The 17,162-nt window shown below is 34.6% G+C and overlaps 1 protein-coding gene across 1 annotated transcript in view; it reads right to left on the reverse strand.

Annotated features, from left to right (window-relative positions):
- The window catches only part of ITGAV (integrin subunit alpha V), a 95,403-nt gene that overhangs the window by 35,534 nt on the left and 42,707 nt on the right, over positions 1–17,162 (reverse strand). Inside the window, exons 5-12 of the mRNA XM_003944208.4 lie at positions 12,158–12,219; positions 9,395–9,440; positions 6,333–6,458; positions 5,437–5,481; positions 4,249–4,292; positions 4,104–4,160; positions 1,386–1,438; positions 650–852 (exon numbers count right to left, since the gene is read on the reverse strand). Of these exons, the coding sequence (XP_003944257.1) occupies positions 650–852; positions 1,386–1,438; positions 4,104–4,160; positions 4,249–4,292; positions 5,437–5,481; positions 6,333–6,458; positions 9,395–9,440; positions 12,158–12,219 (636 nt within the window). The remainder of the gene's footprint in view (positions 1–649; positions 853–1,385; positions 1,439–4,103; positions 4,161–4,248; positions 4,293–5,436; positions 5,482–6,332; positions 6,459–9,394; positions 9,441–12,157; positions 12,220–17,162) is intronic.

Below are 17,162 nucleotides of genomic sequence, written 5' to 3' on the forward strand. Positions count from 1 at the left end.
GTAATTTGTAACCCATATTTCATGTTTCTGAAAAGAGTTCTACAATAAAAGCCAACATTGCTTTTGAAAGATATCAACAACTATTAAAATGGTACTCTTATAAAAGAACAGGCTTATACTTTTTACATGCTACCATGAAGGGAGACAGAACGACCCTCAGAACATTTTGGACAGCTACAATAAAATTGTGGCTTTAAAAATATTAATACCAAATTATACCTTTGAGGTACCCGTTAGTCAGCATTGCCTTGACAATGTGCCTGGAAGGGTTTTTGTTTTTTTTAAACAATTGTAGCCAAATGGACAGAAGAGGGCACTGCTGCTAAGCAGGATGTAGAGACACATAAAGCCACCAACTGGCAGTGGGCTCCAGGGCAATGAAGGTTCCTTTGAGAAAGTAATCATTCTGAACTTCTAATTTGAACCTGAGTGGGTAAAAACTCATGAGAGTCAATTTTTGAAATCTTTGCTCTGATTTTTAAAGAAAAATAGCAATCTGCCCTTAAAGTTGATATGTGAATCACTGATACTCAATCCACCTTTTCAGGAAGGGGATTTGCTTGTGTAGACTTCTACTGATGGGGTTACAGGACTTTTCTAGGTGGATACAGATAATCAGGGACCTGCAGCTGCTAAACTTTGATCTTACCATTGAAGCCATCCTGGTCCAGATCTCCCAAAGGAGCTATGGCACTGCCAAACCGTGCAAAGACTTCAAACCCATATAGCTTTGTCGTCAGGAAGTCTCCTGAAGTTCTCTGTAGAGACACTGAGACCTGCCCCACCTCTTGGAGTTTGCCATCAGAGCCACGATCCATGAAGAGAGGTGCTCCAATAAGCACATCTGCATAACTAAAAGAATAGAATCTTCTCACCAAAGCAAGATCAAATTTCATCTCTTCGAAGGCATTTTCTTTCTTATTGTAACTCACTTTTCCTCTTTCTGCATCTCACACCCACAGTGAGACACCCAATGATTACCAGAGCAGTTATTCTAAATTCAAACATTCCTTTAATTCTTTTAAGAACTATGAATGGTTTTTAAAGGAATTAAGAATTGTTTCAGTAGCTTTTGCAACATGAACAAATACTTTTGTTCATGTTGCAAAAGCTACTGAAAAAATTAGATTTTTCAGTAACTTTTGCAACATGAACAAATAAAGTACTTTATTTGTTCATGTTACAAAAGCTACTGAAACAATTCTTAGAACAAATATAGAAGTTTTCTAGTATTCACCATTAAGGTTGCTTCAAATTGTTTTCTTAAACAGAAAGATTAGCAGAAAAAAAAAAAAACAGAGAAACAGAAAAAAAATGTTTAGTTTGAGTAAAGTATTCATAAACATGAGAAGAAAACTTTCTGGAAACATTTTTTTTAAACTTACTCATCTCCATTAATGTCAGTGGTAGCTACAGAAAATCCGAAATATGCAGCCATCTGCATAAAAAGATGAAAATGAAGTGTTTATATTTCATCCAATTAGTTTAGACAATTAACATTTGTAATATATGTACCAAAGAGAAAGGGTTATTTTTTTCCTCTGCATACAGTGCTTCAATCCAAGTGTCTTATCTTTTGTTTATTCTACCAACACAATGACAATCAGGTAATGAGGCTTGTTTTCCTACATCACGGCCACAACATATTACATGTACGTCATTCCAGTGTTGTTGATACATGAACTTTAAGCACAAGGACAATCAATTCTCCTTCCCGGGCTTACCCCATTATTTCCCTTTCTCTCTATTTCCCAAAACATACCAGACCCAAGCACACTAACAAAGATATATAGCCACAGACAAATGGTGTGATTGAGCCCAAAAAGTTACATATGGATGCCTATGTCATGAGGATGACAGATAATAATTATTAATAATAGATAATTGGTTCCCCTATGTGAAACTAATTCTACTGTTTAAAAATTATTGTTTGGAAAGATATGACAAGGAGCTCATTTTTGCTTCATGTCTCTATAGATTACTTGACACATGGTTTTGCTTTTGAATCACACACAGTACAAATGTGTTTGGGTTTATTATGAGCTTGTTATGCACAGGAAGCAGAAATGTCCTCTTCCTATTAAAGGAGACCATTGGCTTTCATAGGGAGAGCAGCTTAGCTGTAAATAAATGTGAAAAAGGAAAGCTCTAAAGAGAGCTCAAAGTGCACAACAAAACTAAAGGAGATGACAGATTAAATATAAAGAAAGGTGAAAAATGAGTCAACAAACCCAAAAAGGAAAGTTAGCAATGCTTCTCAAATTTGATTGGCTCAGATACCAAGAGAGAATGATAAGGGAGATTCCTACATTATCTATTTTGGGTTGATACAGTACAATTGGGAAAATGAAAGGTGTGTTCTGTATTAAATGACAAGAACAGAGCTTGTGAAATAGAATATACTGTGTTTGGGGTATGAGGTTGATGTGCTGACTGGAATAATATTCACGGGCCTTAGTCACCTCAGGTGTTTGGCTTGGAAGTATAAAGAAAGGATGGCATTTACTGAGACACGTTTTGTCCCAGGCACTACGACTGAAATGTTTTCTTTTGATTCTCACAACTGTCCCATGAGGAAGTTGCCAGCATCCCTATTTTTATAAATAAGGAATCAGATTTTCAGCAGCCAATACCTTATCCAACGTAGTAACAGACCGAGCATGGAAAACCTATGTTTGTCCTCGTCTAAAAGCCATGTTTCCCACTGCTCTCTAGTCTCACTCTCCTTTTTTAGTTTATTACATTTTAAGTTCTGGGCTCCATGTGCAGAACGTGCAGGCTTGTTACACAGGTATACACATGCCATGGTGGTTTGCTGCATCCATCCCCCCGTCATCGACTTTATGTACTCCTAATGTTATCCCTCCCCAATCCTCCCACTCTCTGCAATCCCTCCCCTAGTCCTCCTACCCCGGCAACAGGCCGCAGAGTGTGATGTTCCTCTCCCTGCGCCCATGTGTTCTCATTGTTCAACACCCACTTATGAGTGAGAACATGCCACACCCCTTCTTAATAGTGGAAGAGGAATAAAGTATCAATGACTGCATGCAGTAGGATCCAGACTCATACATGGGACACCAGACAGGGGAAGCTGCTTGAGCTGGAAAAGTTACAACTGAACAAAGGACCACCCCTGCAGCAACCCTAACTGCCTATCGACTACAGGGCTCCCCAGGTTGTGCATCAATGCTGACTGCAACACAAATGGGAAGAGGTTTCTGGGGACCATGAGTGTAGCCAGTCACCCTATCAATCCTATCCCAAAGCCCAACAATCTCAACAGAACAAAATGGCCTGAATCCCAGATCTGCAAACTATGAGAAGGATTTTTTTTCTACCTACTGTTTAATTTTTTCTTCATCATGACCAACTTATGTTTTCATTCTCTGAGACATACAATAGAGAATATTATAAAACGCATGTACTCACAGAGAATGCCTAATACTTAAAAGTGCTAGCATTTTTTAGCTAAGAAATACCTAATTTCATGTAGTACAAATGAAGTTGGCTTGTAATAGCTGTAATACACACATCTGTGCCATGCTTTGCATTGCATCTAACAAGATTATAAGGCATAGATCATCCTTAAAAGAGAATTTAATGTTACCAGTAAAGAAAAAAAGTCTTTGTGGTTTTGTGTATATGTGATTTTGCCATTTCTTAAAAAAACAAAAAGGCAGACAGAAACAAGCCAAAATAGAAAAAAAGAAAAAAAAAAGCCAAAATATCTAAATTACTTTGGTTAAAACAAAGATGAAATATTTAAAGCCTATCTTATATCTATTATATTGAATATTATAGAATCATTAGACCATTCTGATACTGCCAAAGAAAGTTTTAAGACATTAGGAAACTCTAATGATAAAATATTGTGTGAAAAAGGAAAGGCAAAATGAAAAATACAGAGTAAACCAATTTTTGTTTTTATATATACACACACACACTCAAAAGAGAAATGATAGTTTGACCAAAATGATAAGAATTGGATGGATTATTTATTTGATGAGATTATAGTTCATTTTTTACATTTTTATTTCCCAAATCTCCAAGGAGTAGATACTGCTTTTCTAGTGGGAGAGGGAGATCATATTTTGAAAGCATACCTGCTCACCAGTAAAATTATATATGGAGGACATGTTCTTCCCATCATAAATATAAACCTGTGAAGGAAAATCAGAAGTATATGAAATCTAGTTAAACAGAAGACAACTTAGAGATTTAAAAAAAAAATACCTTTAACTTTCTTACCATTCCCAAAGTCCTTGCTGCTCTTGGAACTCCTGAAACAAAGTCTGAAACAAACAAATAAATTATTCGTCTTTAGGACCAACACTGGAAACTGCAAAAAAGAAGTGACTATGTCAGCAAGTTCTAAGTTTTACTACTTCAGTTCAAAACAATCGATTTAGAAAAACTGGTACTCCATAACAAAGGGCCCTACCATTTTAAAACTACAAAATCAAAATTTACAAAATACAAATTCCTGAGGGCTCTCAAACATAATGCAAGTAAGTCCTTGAGTCATTTGTAATACTGTTAAACAAGAATAGACAAGATGAAGTAACCTAAGAATAAAGAAAAGCTAAATATACAGTAATGAAAAATAATACAGAGCAAACTGAAGTGGGCAGAAGTGGCTGTGGCACAGAAATGTGATGAAAATCAGGTAAAGACTGTGATTCCTAAATTGAGCTCTGAAGGAAGATGGATGGACAATGAGAGGGTGGGATACTAACTGTACAGCGATAGCCCAGAAGGTAACAAAGAATGCCTAAAGAAAGAAGAAACTAAGCCTCTCCCAGAGGAATGAATTTGCTGAAGGCAAGGAGGAAGGTGCTAACAACTCACTAACAGTGTTGCGGGCTAAAAAGAAGCAGAAAGGAAAGGCACTGAAGCCAAGTGCAGCTGTCTCAATTTCACCAGCCACTAGAGGAAGTTTAGCATAGACTTAGCCTGAACTCTTGCCGGTGTGCTAACATCTCCCTCATTTCTTCTGTTTTATTCCATAACAATGGTTTAAAATTGTTTAACATTTTCTTTTTCCTTTTTTTTTTTTTTTTTTTTGAGACAGGGTCTTGGCTGTGTTGCCCAGGCTGGAGTGCAGTGGTGTGACTGCAGCTCACTGCAGCAACAATCTCCCCAGGGTCTGGCGATCCTCCCACCTCAGCCTCCTGAATAGCTGGGACACTGGTGTGCATCACCATGCCCAGCTAAATTTTTGTATTTTTTCTAGAGGCAGGGTTTTGCCAAGTCGTCCAGACTGTTCTAGAACTCCAGGGATCAAGGGATCCACCTGCCTCAGCCTCCCAAAGTGCTGAGATTACAGGCTTGAGCCACAGCACTTAGCTGCTCGAACTGCTTAAAATTTTCAATGCCACATTTCAAATGCTTAATCTTATTTTTTTAAAGATTAGATATAGTTCAAGTGCATCATACCATCTATGCCATCACCATTGAAATCTCCGACAGCCACAGAGTAACCTGAACAGGAAACCAAAAGGGAGAACCATCAGGGCAAGGAAGTTATCTTCAGCAGACCTGCTGAATAAGTGTTCTTTGAAAATATTTTCAAGAAACTCCTTTAATTACATAATACTGTGTCCCCTAATCAAAGCAGACCCATACATAAATGAATTTCAAATGAAACAACTGAGTTAAATATTCAAATAGGCTGTTTTTATTAGAAAACTAAAATTGTCTTATTAACTTTACAAAGGAGTCTGTTAAAAACCGCAAATTTACAACTCATCAAAAAGGAGCAATAAATTATCTCAATCAGCAAGTACTATTTCTGTCATATATGACTTGTTTTAATATATCAGAAAGGAATTTAAAGGGAGAATATATGTTAGTAAGTCCTAAAGACTAAAACTTTTATTTAGTATCATGAATTAAAAAAACTTGAGGAGTTAGACTGCCTCCATTTGAATTTCAGAACAGCAAGTTACAAGAGAGTGACTTTGGGCAAGTTATTTTGCCTCTCAGTGCCTTGGTGTTCCCACCTACAAAATGAGAATCATACAGTATGCTTGACTTGTGAGGATTAAATGAGTGAATATACACCAAGTCATCTTGAGCAATGCCCAGAACACAGAAAGCATATCTTAAAGGCTAGCTATTACTATTATCACTGCACAAATATCACTCTCTTCAATTGCGATTACTGAAATGTAACATAACCGAAGTACTCATCAACAATTTGAAGTTGTACCTTCTTTATGTTTTAAAAAATCCTATTTTGCATAAAATATTTTTCTACTTAAAAGATCATATGCAGACATAGAACAAATACACCACAATTTCCAAAGTAAGTAAATTTTGGTTTTACCTACCCAAGTAACTGTCATCAAAAATAGCTTGTGCAGTCCGAGTTGCTAATTGGTTATTATACTTGATGCTGTAAACGTTGGGGTCATATTTAGATATGATTTCTGCCACTTGATCCGAAATAAGCTGACCTAAAAAAATTATGTATATATGTATAATAAGTGACATTCTAATGGGAATTTTACGATGCAGATGTATGGTACCTGCATGAAAGAAAATATTAGATATTAATACTTCTAATAATTAGCCTTACATAACTCTCCTTGATCATACTAAATTTGAAAATGGATATTCTTAACTTAAAGTTATTTCTGTTTAAGCCAGTACTTAAAAAAACCAGTCTCTACTAATAAAAATGTAAGAAAACAGGATTTGTCTTAAATCACTAGATAGCAATGTTAAATACATGGAATAATAAAATCAAAGGCTATCACCCAACCAATCCATTAAAACATGAAAAATTTACTGAAACAATTAAATACCGTTACCTTTATAATCAGAATAATTGGTTCAATTGATATTTTTTAACTAGTAATGTAAATATCTTTAGCAAACAACCTGAATGGATGAGTTCACTTTCGTTCACAACCTTGTTATTAGGCAGACAAGAAATCTGGATGACTACACAAAAATCAGCTCGCGCTCCACGCCAAGAAAGGTTAGCTGGTTTATCAAATGTTGCCTCCACAATATGGATAAAATAATGTCTTATCATTCCTGCTGTTTTAGAAAGAAATGTGTAACAGCTAACATGGTCAGTCCCGTTCCCATTTGTTCAGTCACAGAGATTGAATCTACAGGGCAGAAACACTTTCTCTGTCTGGGTCACTACCTTATCCTCTACGCTTAAGCAGTACCAAGAAAATATGAAATTCAATAAATATTTCTTGTATGAAAGAACAGAGGAAAATTCATTATTTCTTTGGAACAAAACATTATTCTTCTCTCTGTTCTAACAACAATTCTGAAATCTATGGAAAAATTCATTCTAATATACTTATCCTGGTGACATCTGCTGATTTTAATCTTATTAAAACAAAATACTATCTGCCATTTTACTATTTTAGCTATATATTACAGACCACTAATAATAAAATTCTAATATATTTAATATTAATAGTACCTCTGTCCTAATTTGGAATAGGAATGTCCATATTCCTATTAATATTATTCCTATATATGAATTACTGAAGGCATTAAAAAAAAGTTCATATGTTCACAGTGCATCTCTTAAAAAGACAGAGTTAACAAGTAGTCCTAACTGGGAATCACAAAATTTAGCTTCCTTGACAGTTTTGGTTCCCAGGCATGCGCACTGCTCATCAGATAATTCCTTCCCCTCCACTGAATGACATAATCAACAATAAAGAAGAAAAACAAATAGATATTCCTATATCTAGCTAGAAAGTATTCATATCCCCCATTTTCTCATATGTACTTTAAATCTGCTCTTTTTGTTTTAAAACAGTAAAACTCAATTATAATTTTTCTGAATCATTTTATTTCCCAATAGATGTATAATCCATAAACATTCCAATTTTTCAGTTTTGCTATGTCTCACATTCTGATCCCTGTTTGTAATGCCTGAATTCTGAATTTTCTTTTTTCATTCCCTCCTTTGCCTTCCAACTTTTCAGTTATTCCTATTTTTCATTCCTTCTTATTCTCCTTCCATCCCATCATCCTCCAGCAAATCTCTTTCTTTAGCTTCCCTCTCTACAAGGCAAAAGCAAGCATGGGTTTTTCTACAAAGAAGTGAGTTAGAAAAGCATAGTATAGAATACAAGCGTAAAATTTGAAACTTTCAAATCAATATAGTCAAAGGTTTTCCAATTCTTCCAAATACTGACAATGCTTAAATACCAGAATGCTAATACACAATAGTTTGCCTCATAAATGGCACTTTTTAGCAGAAACTAAACACGTCAATATATGAGATAAATAATTGTATATCTCTAATGATAAATGAAACATAAGGAAAGCAAAGTTTTAGTTATCTATTTTGAAACTGTTAGCAATAATCTGTTGTACATTTGTTCAAATGGTAATTTAATTAGGCCTCCCAGAATGACTGAAGAATAATATAATAATGTATCTTTATATCAATGCCAGTTTAATTATATTTTTTAAAAATTTATTTTTGAGACACTGTCGCTCTATTGCCCAGATTGGAGTAGAGTGATATGATCTCAGCTCACTACAACTTCCTCCTCCTGGGTTCAAGCGATTCTCCTGCCTCAGCCTCCCAAGTAGCTGGGATTACAGGCCCATACCATGCTCAGCTACTTTTTGTATTTTTAGTAGAGATGGGGTTTCACCATGTTGGCCAGGCTGGTTTTTAACTCCTGGTGATCTGCCTGCCTCAGCCTCCCAAAGGGCTGAGAATACAGGTGTGGGCCACAATGCCTGTTTTTTTTTTTTTTTTTTTGGGGGGTAGAGACAGGGTCTCACTTTCCTGCTGCCCAGGTTGGTTGTGAACTCCTGGCTTCAAGCGAGCCTCTTGCCTCAGCTTTCCAAAGTGCAGGCATAAGCTACTTCACCCAAGCCAAGATCTTCAGTTTTTAAGAAGTCCCCAAACACTTAAAAGAGATCATTCTCAATATCAGTGATTAATAAAAAAAATAACTTAAATATCCTACTGAGCAACTTCAAAAGACTCTTAAAACCTTTCAGAATGCCACAGTTTGCCTATATAGATTAGTCTGGCACACACTGCCTAATGATTGTGTCATGGCCCCTAGAGTACAGACATGTAGAGTACATATCACACACAATAAAAATAAATTTAAATTACTTTATATATTTACTTTTAAAATACATTTAACATAAAAGTATGTATTAACTTTTAAAATATTCAGTTTTTATTTTCTAGGAATATACACATATTTAATATATATTAAATGTTACATTATTTTTAAAACACTGTGTAAAATGGAATGTTTATATGCTTTAATTGTATTTCCATTTCTTTCTTTAAAATAATTTGTAAAATGTCATAGGCATACAGTAAGCCAGGTGAATCAGCGACACATAGTCACTAATTGTAATTTAAAAAATATTAACCTACCTTGCCAATAAAAGCTACCAGGACCACCAAGAAGTACTCTGTCAGCCTAGATAAAAATCACACACAAAAAAGATACATATTTAGGAACAAGTACCTCTCAAAATAGAAATCAATGTAAAACATAGGATATATATGTATATGTATATGTGACTGAACAGTACAGTATTGTTTCTTTATCATTACCAGGTTAATTACATTTTTAAAATTTAATACGATACTTTTTTTTTTCTTTTTTGGAGAGACAAGGTCTTCCCTCACTCAGGCTGGTCTCTAACTCCTGGCTTTAAGCAATTTTCCCAGCTCAGCCTCACAAAGTGCTGGATTTATGTCTAATCTAATCTAATCTAATTGAATCGAATCTAATCTAAAGCAAACAAAATCATAAATCTCAAATTCATCTAACTCAGCTTCAGTGGTTTTCACTGTGTCTTGTCTAAAATAAAATTTAAAAGAAAAGTTATATTGATTTAATATAAGAAAATGTAAAACTTTTTTGTGGACTTGGCTGCTTCACATATTTGAAATGAGGTATTAATGCAAAGTATTATCAGGTTACAATTTTTAAAAGTCACTTACTTTTGTATATTAAATTTGTGACTATATACAGCAAATTGTCTTTATATAATCACTGAAAAATTTTCTGCCATTTTTACTGTCTCAGATCTAAACAAGAGTGAAGTTGAGAATAAAATTTTGAGGGTGTATTATACATATACAAATTCTGCTTGCCTAGTATTTCTTATATTTAACTAACTCGAAGTGTCTAATACAAGCTACGTGTTTGAGCACAATATTTTAGAAATCTCTTCTTGCTGGGGGGAAAAGAAATTTTTTTCTTCCTCCAAATGTACATATAGCCCTTCCAAGCTTTCAAGAGACAATCTTTTGCCTTGACTACGTAAAAGACACTTCTAAGTTACCTGCTCCAAAAAGACACCCTTTTCTCAGAAATGTGTTTAAGAAAGTGAACACCTAATTTAGCAATAACTTTCACAGTATGACAGTACTACTGGGGTTACAATTGTATAGGCATAAATACAGAAAAGATGGACATTATATATTTTAGAAGTATATAATATCTATTTAGAAATGTATCATACAAGCTTAAACCTGGTATTTATCAATATATTTTCTCTCTGTTTGGCTTACTTGCAGTCTAAATTTTGGGTAATATAGCATGAATTTAGAGTATTAAAAACAAATTACCTAAGGAGGTTAAATATAATAATCAGTACCTAGGTCTAGAAAAAAAATTAATAAAATAAAAGTACAGATAAAATATAATTAAAAAAAAAAATTCAAATCCCAGCACTTTGGGAGGCCGAAGCTGGTGGATCACGAGGTCAAGAGATCGAGACCATCCTGGCCAACATGGTGAAACCCCGTCTCTACTAAAAATACAAAAAAATTAGCTGGGCATGGTGGCACGTGCCTGTAGTCCCAGCTACTCAGGAGGCTGAGGCAGGAGAATTGCTTGAACCTGGGAGGCAGAGGTTGCGGTGAGCCGAGATTGTGTCATTGCACTCCAGCCTGGCACCTGGTGACGGAGTGACACTCTGGCTAAAAAAAAAAAAAAAAAAAAAAAAAAAAAAAAAAAAAAAGAAAAGAAAAAAAAGAAAAAATTCAGACTGGGTCTTGCTCTGTTGCCCAGGCTGGAATGCAGTGGCATGAATATGGCTCAGTGCAGCCTCACTCATTGCAGTTCAAGCAATCCTCATGCCTCATCCTCCCTAACAGTTGGGACTATAAGCACATATCACCAAGCCTGGCTAATTTTTAATTCTTTGTAGAGATGATGTCCCGCTATGTTGCTCAAGCTGGTCTCCTGGGCTCAAGTGATCCTCCTGCCTCAGCCTCCCAAAGTGCTGAGACTATAGGCATGAGCCACCACAACCCAGCCTACAAATTTCTTAAAAATAAGAAAATGCTTTATTAGTGCTGCTGCATCATAAAATTTCAATTTCAGTTGTTTTCATACATTCAAGGCACTCTTCTTTGCTCATATTTCTAAGAAAGCCTACATACAAGCTTTCTAAGGAAGGTCTCCAAATAATCAATCAGTATGTTTTTTAGACTTCTCTAGAAGGAATATTCTCAATTTGATATTCAAATATGCATACTCCCCCACACCAAAATAAACAAACACACAAAAGAAAATAAAGTACTTCAGAAAATTTACCTTTGAAAATTCAAATGGAATTCTTATTTTCAAAAAACAGATTAAAAATACAACTCTGAAGAGAATACTAATTTAGTTAAAAATACATAGAGTGTTGCCTATGAGATTTCTTACAATTATTACACACTGTCAGCTTCACTTAGTGCTTACAGGCACATAATAGATGGCAAATATCCATATTTCTCAGCTTTTATGTAAATTTTGTAATAAAGCTCCCATTGATAGCTTTTGTAAGAAAAACCATTTCAATTAAGAATAGAAAACTTTAATATGCTATAAATTCATATAACTGGAAATTTTAATATTAAGTCATAATAGTTACCTATCATTTACTGAGGAGATTGTCTACTTTCCTCCATTCCCAGAGTGATGGGGGATGTCTCCCTATTTCAAATAAGCAATGTTTACTAGGGAGGGAATAATATAAGACAAAGAATGTCAAAATAAATGGATCGTTTTATTAACTGTTTTCATTAAAGAGGTAACAGCTGTAAAGGAGCTGAGGTATTGGCCAGTTTATTTTTAACCACAGTTTAATCAATAAGGTAGATCTGAATCTCATTCAGTCTTAAATGAGAACTTACTTTAGTAAAATCAATGCTGAATCCTCCTTGACAAAATCCCTGTCCATCAGCATCAATATCTTCTAAAATAAAAAGATTGGAAATATACAAAAACCCAAAAACAAATAACACAAAACAAAACATGAGAAAACCTGATATCACTAGAATCACAAGATAATGTGCTAATTTCTGAGAGTGGTCATTCACTCGGGCACTTGGTTATTATCACATTCCAAGAAAGTTAGTATGCATGTTTATCAGCACCATTTACTCAGACATGGAAACACAGATTAAATACCTGGACCAGTCACCAGAGAACAACAACAACAAAAAAATACAACTAAAATGATACATTTCATTTTTTGACCACAATCCACAAAAAGATTATAGTTTATATCACAACCCAACATATACTGTGTGTATAAAACATATAGATACAACTTAAAATCTCATGAAACAATATTTTTATTATTATATAGAATACATTCTAATACCTTCCATTTTATTTCATTCTATTGTGACCCACTACACTGATTTCATAAAACACTAACAACTTGTGATCTGCAAGTTAAAAATTCCAATCTGAAATTCCTCTTCCTTCCTATTACACTAAGGTTGCTAGTTCTTTGCAAAGACCTTTGTTATTATGAATAGCAGCAAATAGATACATACATTCCTAAAGCATGCATTTCCTATACATACATTTTATAGCCAACAGTAAAGATGAATAACATAGCTCAGAATTTCAGGAAATGAACAGACCAGAACTTAATGTTCTTCAAAAAGTAAAATATAAAACTATCTTTACACATTTAGTATGGAGATCTAACTAAAGTAACCATCTTTAAGACCCTTTCAAGTATTTTCCAACCACAGTAGGCTCAATAGTTTTGCTCTTGTATAGACGCTCCCTTTCAAGTAGTTCTCACAGAAAGGGGCTAATTCTGAACAATTAGACAATTAATTTAAATTAATTTTAATCACGAGCAATATGGTACTTAGAACACATGTAAGGATGAATCTGAAAACTTTCCTCTTAGTTTACTTTGAGGATAACAGAGAACAATGAAAAACACTATCCTTCAGTTATCAAAGACTTATTGTGGCCAATGTTACAAACACATGAAAAGTTGTACTGTTACTATATTTGTCACTCAAATACAGGAACCAAAAAAATCTGTTTTCAGTCACAAGCACAAACTTGTAAGAACTTCTGCCAAATAATCCCATCAGAAATTTTGAACTCACTTTTGAATCATGGAAACTGCCCCAAGATTACACACTTAATATCTAAATTTTTAAAAAGTTTTTTGAAAGATAGCCTCAACAGTATAATGCTAAACCAGTGTAAATTTTTCTAACCAAGAGGGAGTGGGAAAATGTGGGGCTGGGGTTTCCAGCAACTAATGAATCAGACTAAGGAATTCTGCTCTAACCTCAAGTTAGAGCAAGTCAGCTATTTATTTCCTTTATTCAAGTTGCATCTGGGGAACAATGTCAAGCTATATAAAGAAATTCTTGTTTTGATTATCATACTATACAATTATCCACTTTATTTGGTTTCCCAGAGTATCCAGCTAAAAAGCATGACTGTCTCTTAAAATTTTCTTAACAGGTATATATTAAACTGAGTGCTTCTGCCAGTTTGAAGACTTTCATGTTAAAAATAACCTATTTTGGTACAGGTTCTGGTACTTATTCCTGCAGATGGTTAATACTTCTCCCATTTGTTAAGTCTGGTAATGATATTATAAATAGTAATATTATTGATTCTGACAGTAAGATCCGCTAGGGTTTATTAAGCCCTTACTGTGAGTCAGGTATTATGCTAAAGCATTTTACATGACATTAAAAAAACTGATGCTTAGGGAAACTAGGTAACTTGACCATGACCAACCAGCTAGTAAATAAAAGAGTAGGACGTGAATCAATTTGAGACAATTGATTATTGGCTCAAATCAATAATATATTTATCATTCCCTGATTAATGACAAAGGGAAAGGAAAGGCCAACTAGAAATCATTGCTGAGAAAAATCTATGTTCAAATAATATTAGCATCAGAGAGCAGAGAGAAGGAACAAAAGATTCAATTTGAGCAGGAAGTGGAAAGGGTATACACATCATATGATTCGTGGCTCAGACAATTTAAAACAGAAGAACATCTGGTCTACTGCATAATGCCCTTTGTCATTACTCAGGAAATGATAAGTATATCATTGATTTGAGACAGTGCAGTGTAGTGGTGTAGACATGCATGGAGTCAGGTCCATACTCTTATTTACTAGCTGGTTGGCCATGGTCAAGTTACTTAATTTCCCCAAGTAACTCTGCTTTTCTGTTTTTTGAGGTTGTTCTTTATGGCTTTCCTAAGATGTGAGGTTTTGTCATGCAGTTATGAAAAGCTGAAAGCAAATTTAATCAGTAACAAGGTAAGTTAGTGACAGACAGTGAAGTTCCTTGTCCAGGGTGTCCATGTAAGTCAGATTAAAAACAGAACAAACCAACTAACCAAACTAACCACCAAAAAATAAAAAATAAAAATAAAAATAAAAAACCAAAAGCAAACAAACAAACAAAACCACCAAAAATCAGCCACCAAGACAAGCCAAGTTGTTAAGAAGTTAGCAACGCAGCCCTACAAAACTGGCATCAACTCGTAAAACCAATGATTGGTTTGTGTAATTTACTTAAGTATAAAATAGGTACAAATACTAAATTTATATCTCTGAAGGTTTTTTTTTGAGAATTATTGTTTTACCAATGATGAAACGAAGGTCCAGAGTGGTTAGGTGAATTACCCACAGCTATATAGGTGGACAGCAGAAGTCAGCATAGAACCCAGGTTCTCAGACTTGCACTCCTGAGTCGTCTTTTCTGAACAAGATGTCCCTCATAATTTAGATCTATAATAGGTGGCTTAATATTTCAAAGATTGAATCAAAAAGCGTGTACAATAATCAAGGGTTACTGAAAGTGGTAGGCCTATTAGAAACAAAGGCATGCACTTTGCTTTTTCGTTTTTTGAGATTGTTCTTTAAGCTTGTCCTAAGATTTGAGGAATTATTTAGATCAGTGTTCAGCAAACCTTTTCTGTAAAAAGCCAAGCAGTAAATATTTTAGGCCCAGAAGCCACATAGTGTGGCAACAACTCAACTCTCACAACTCTACTAGACCATTATAGATGACGCATAAAAAAATGCATGTGGCTGTATGCCAATAAAACTTTATTCACAAAAAGAGGCCCACAAGCCAGAATTCATTCACCTGATTTGGATGTTAAATACCTTAGAAAATATGGCTTTAAATGACTTTATCATTTCTGTGCCTAAATCAAATAAAAGCATTATGTGAATAACCCTTGTTGTTCATCGTTAGAATGTATGTTTTCAGGAGATTTCCATGTATTCTCACATATCAGGAATTATCCAACCTGGGTCATGAAAGCAGGATGTATTCTTTGTGGAAAAGCTGTGCTCAGTACAGAAGCAACTGAAATGGAAAGCATTTTCTACAGTGAATAATGTAGAGGAAAGCTTCCTTTGGAATAGACAAACTTGGGTTTAAATCCTCATTTGACCATCAGTCCCATAAGATGTGGAAATAAAATTGATTCAACTGTGTGAATCTCAGTTCCCACATGCATCAAATGAAAATAAAGGTGTATCGTGTATGTGTGTACATTACATAATAAGTAACAAACCTGGCACACAAAGGTTAGCTCATTCTTCATAGCTATAAAGTTATCTTCTCAAATGGGAATATTCTTTCAACATAGAAATTAAAAATACAAATTTGGTCTTCAGATTCTCTACATACCACCAAAGATAACAGTACCATAACCTAAATACCAACATAAAGATGGCAGTACAGATGGCATCCAAGCACTGAGGATAAAGTCGCAATTTCCCCCATCCTGTGCAGTGTATTCTAATCTAATTTTTTCTCTTTCCTAACACACAATACAGATCTGAGTGGGCATCGTTCTTTTAATGTTCACTTCCCACTTACAACACGTAGGATCAAAGTGTTGGGCTAAGAAAATAAGTGTTCATTGAGATAATCTGCAGTTTCCCATAAGTTCAATTACTTACAATACAGAGGACAGAAGAGTCCCTTTTACCTGGTGTCACATGTCACTTAACATGGATTTAAAAATATATAGTTGTAACAGTCTTACATGTGCTTTTGTTACTAATTCTACTAAACTGTGTGGTGACCAGTGAAACAAAAAATAATGGCCTAAGGGCTCTAGGTATAAACACTGTACTGTATTTCAGTAATCTACTTTTATGCTTCTGGTACAAGGAAGATCTGGAGTAGTAGCCAATTCAACAAAGTGTAGCAGGTCACAAAAGGATTGGAATCTCCAAAGAGAAGAGGATGTACAGATTTTCGAAAGGCATAATCAAAATTATAAGTGCCTGAAGTCATCTTTAGCCATGATATTAATTCGTTTTGGAATTTCAATTAATATTAGTGAAGAGCATAAAATCCTCTGGATCACCAAAAAGGGGTGGGCTTGGTAGCAGGTTTACAAAGGAATCCTGATTAAGAGCAGGAAAATTCAGAGTCAAGGCTCCTGAGTTCAGTGTTCATCTTTCAATATAAACTTTGGCTCTTTAGGACATAATATTTTTTATTTCAATATCATTATTAATATAAAGCAGGAGTTCCCAAACTTTGGTATCTATCAGAATTGCCTTGTAGTCTGTTAAAAATGCAGGTACCCAGGTCTGACCCAAACCTACTGAGTAAGAATCTTTAGTTGTGACGTCCATATCTTCTCCATTAGAGAAACTCAACTGAGCATCTTTTGACTACTAGTAATTAAAAATATAGGTTCTTAAAATCAGATAGTAATTATTATCATACTAACAAAGAAAGATGAAAATGAGTTCTTAGAAAAAGCAAATCTGTTTACTTCACATTTGTAATGTCTTTACCTTAGTAGGATTGTTTTCATTTTGTTCTCATCATCATAGTATGTCTACATGTTTTAATCTCACACTCACACACACACTTTTA

Source organism: Saimiri boliviensis, chromosome 5 (assembly GCF_048565385.1).
Source record: "Saimiri boliviensis isolate mSaiBol1 chromosome 5, mSaiBol1.pri, whole genome shotgun sequence".
NCBI lineage: Eukaryota > Metazoa > Chordata > Mammalia > Primates > Cebidae > Saimiri > Saimiri boliviensis.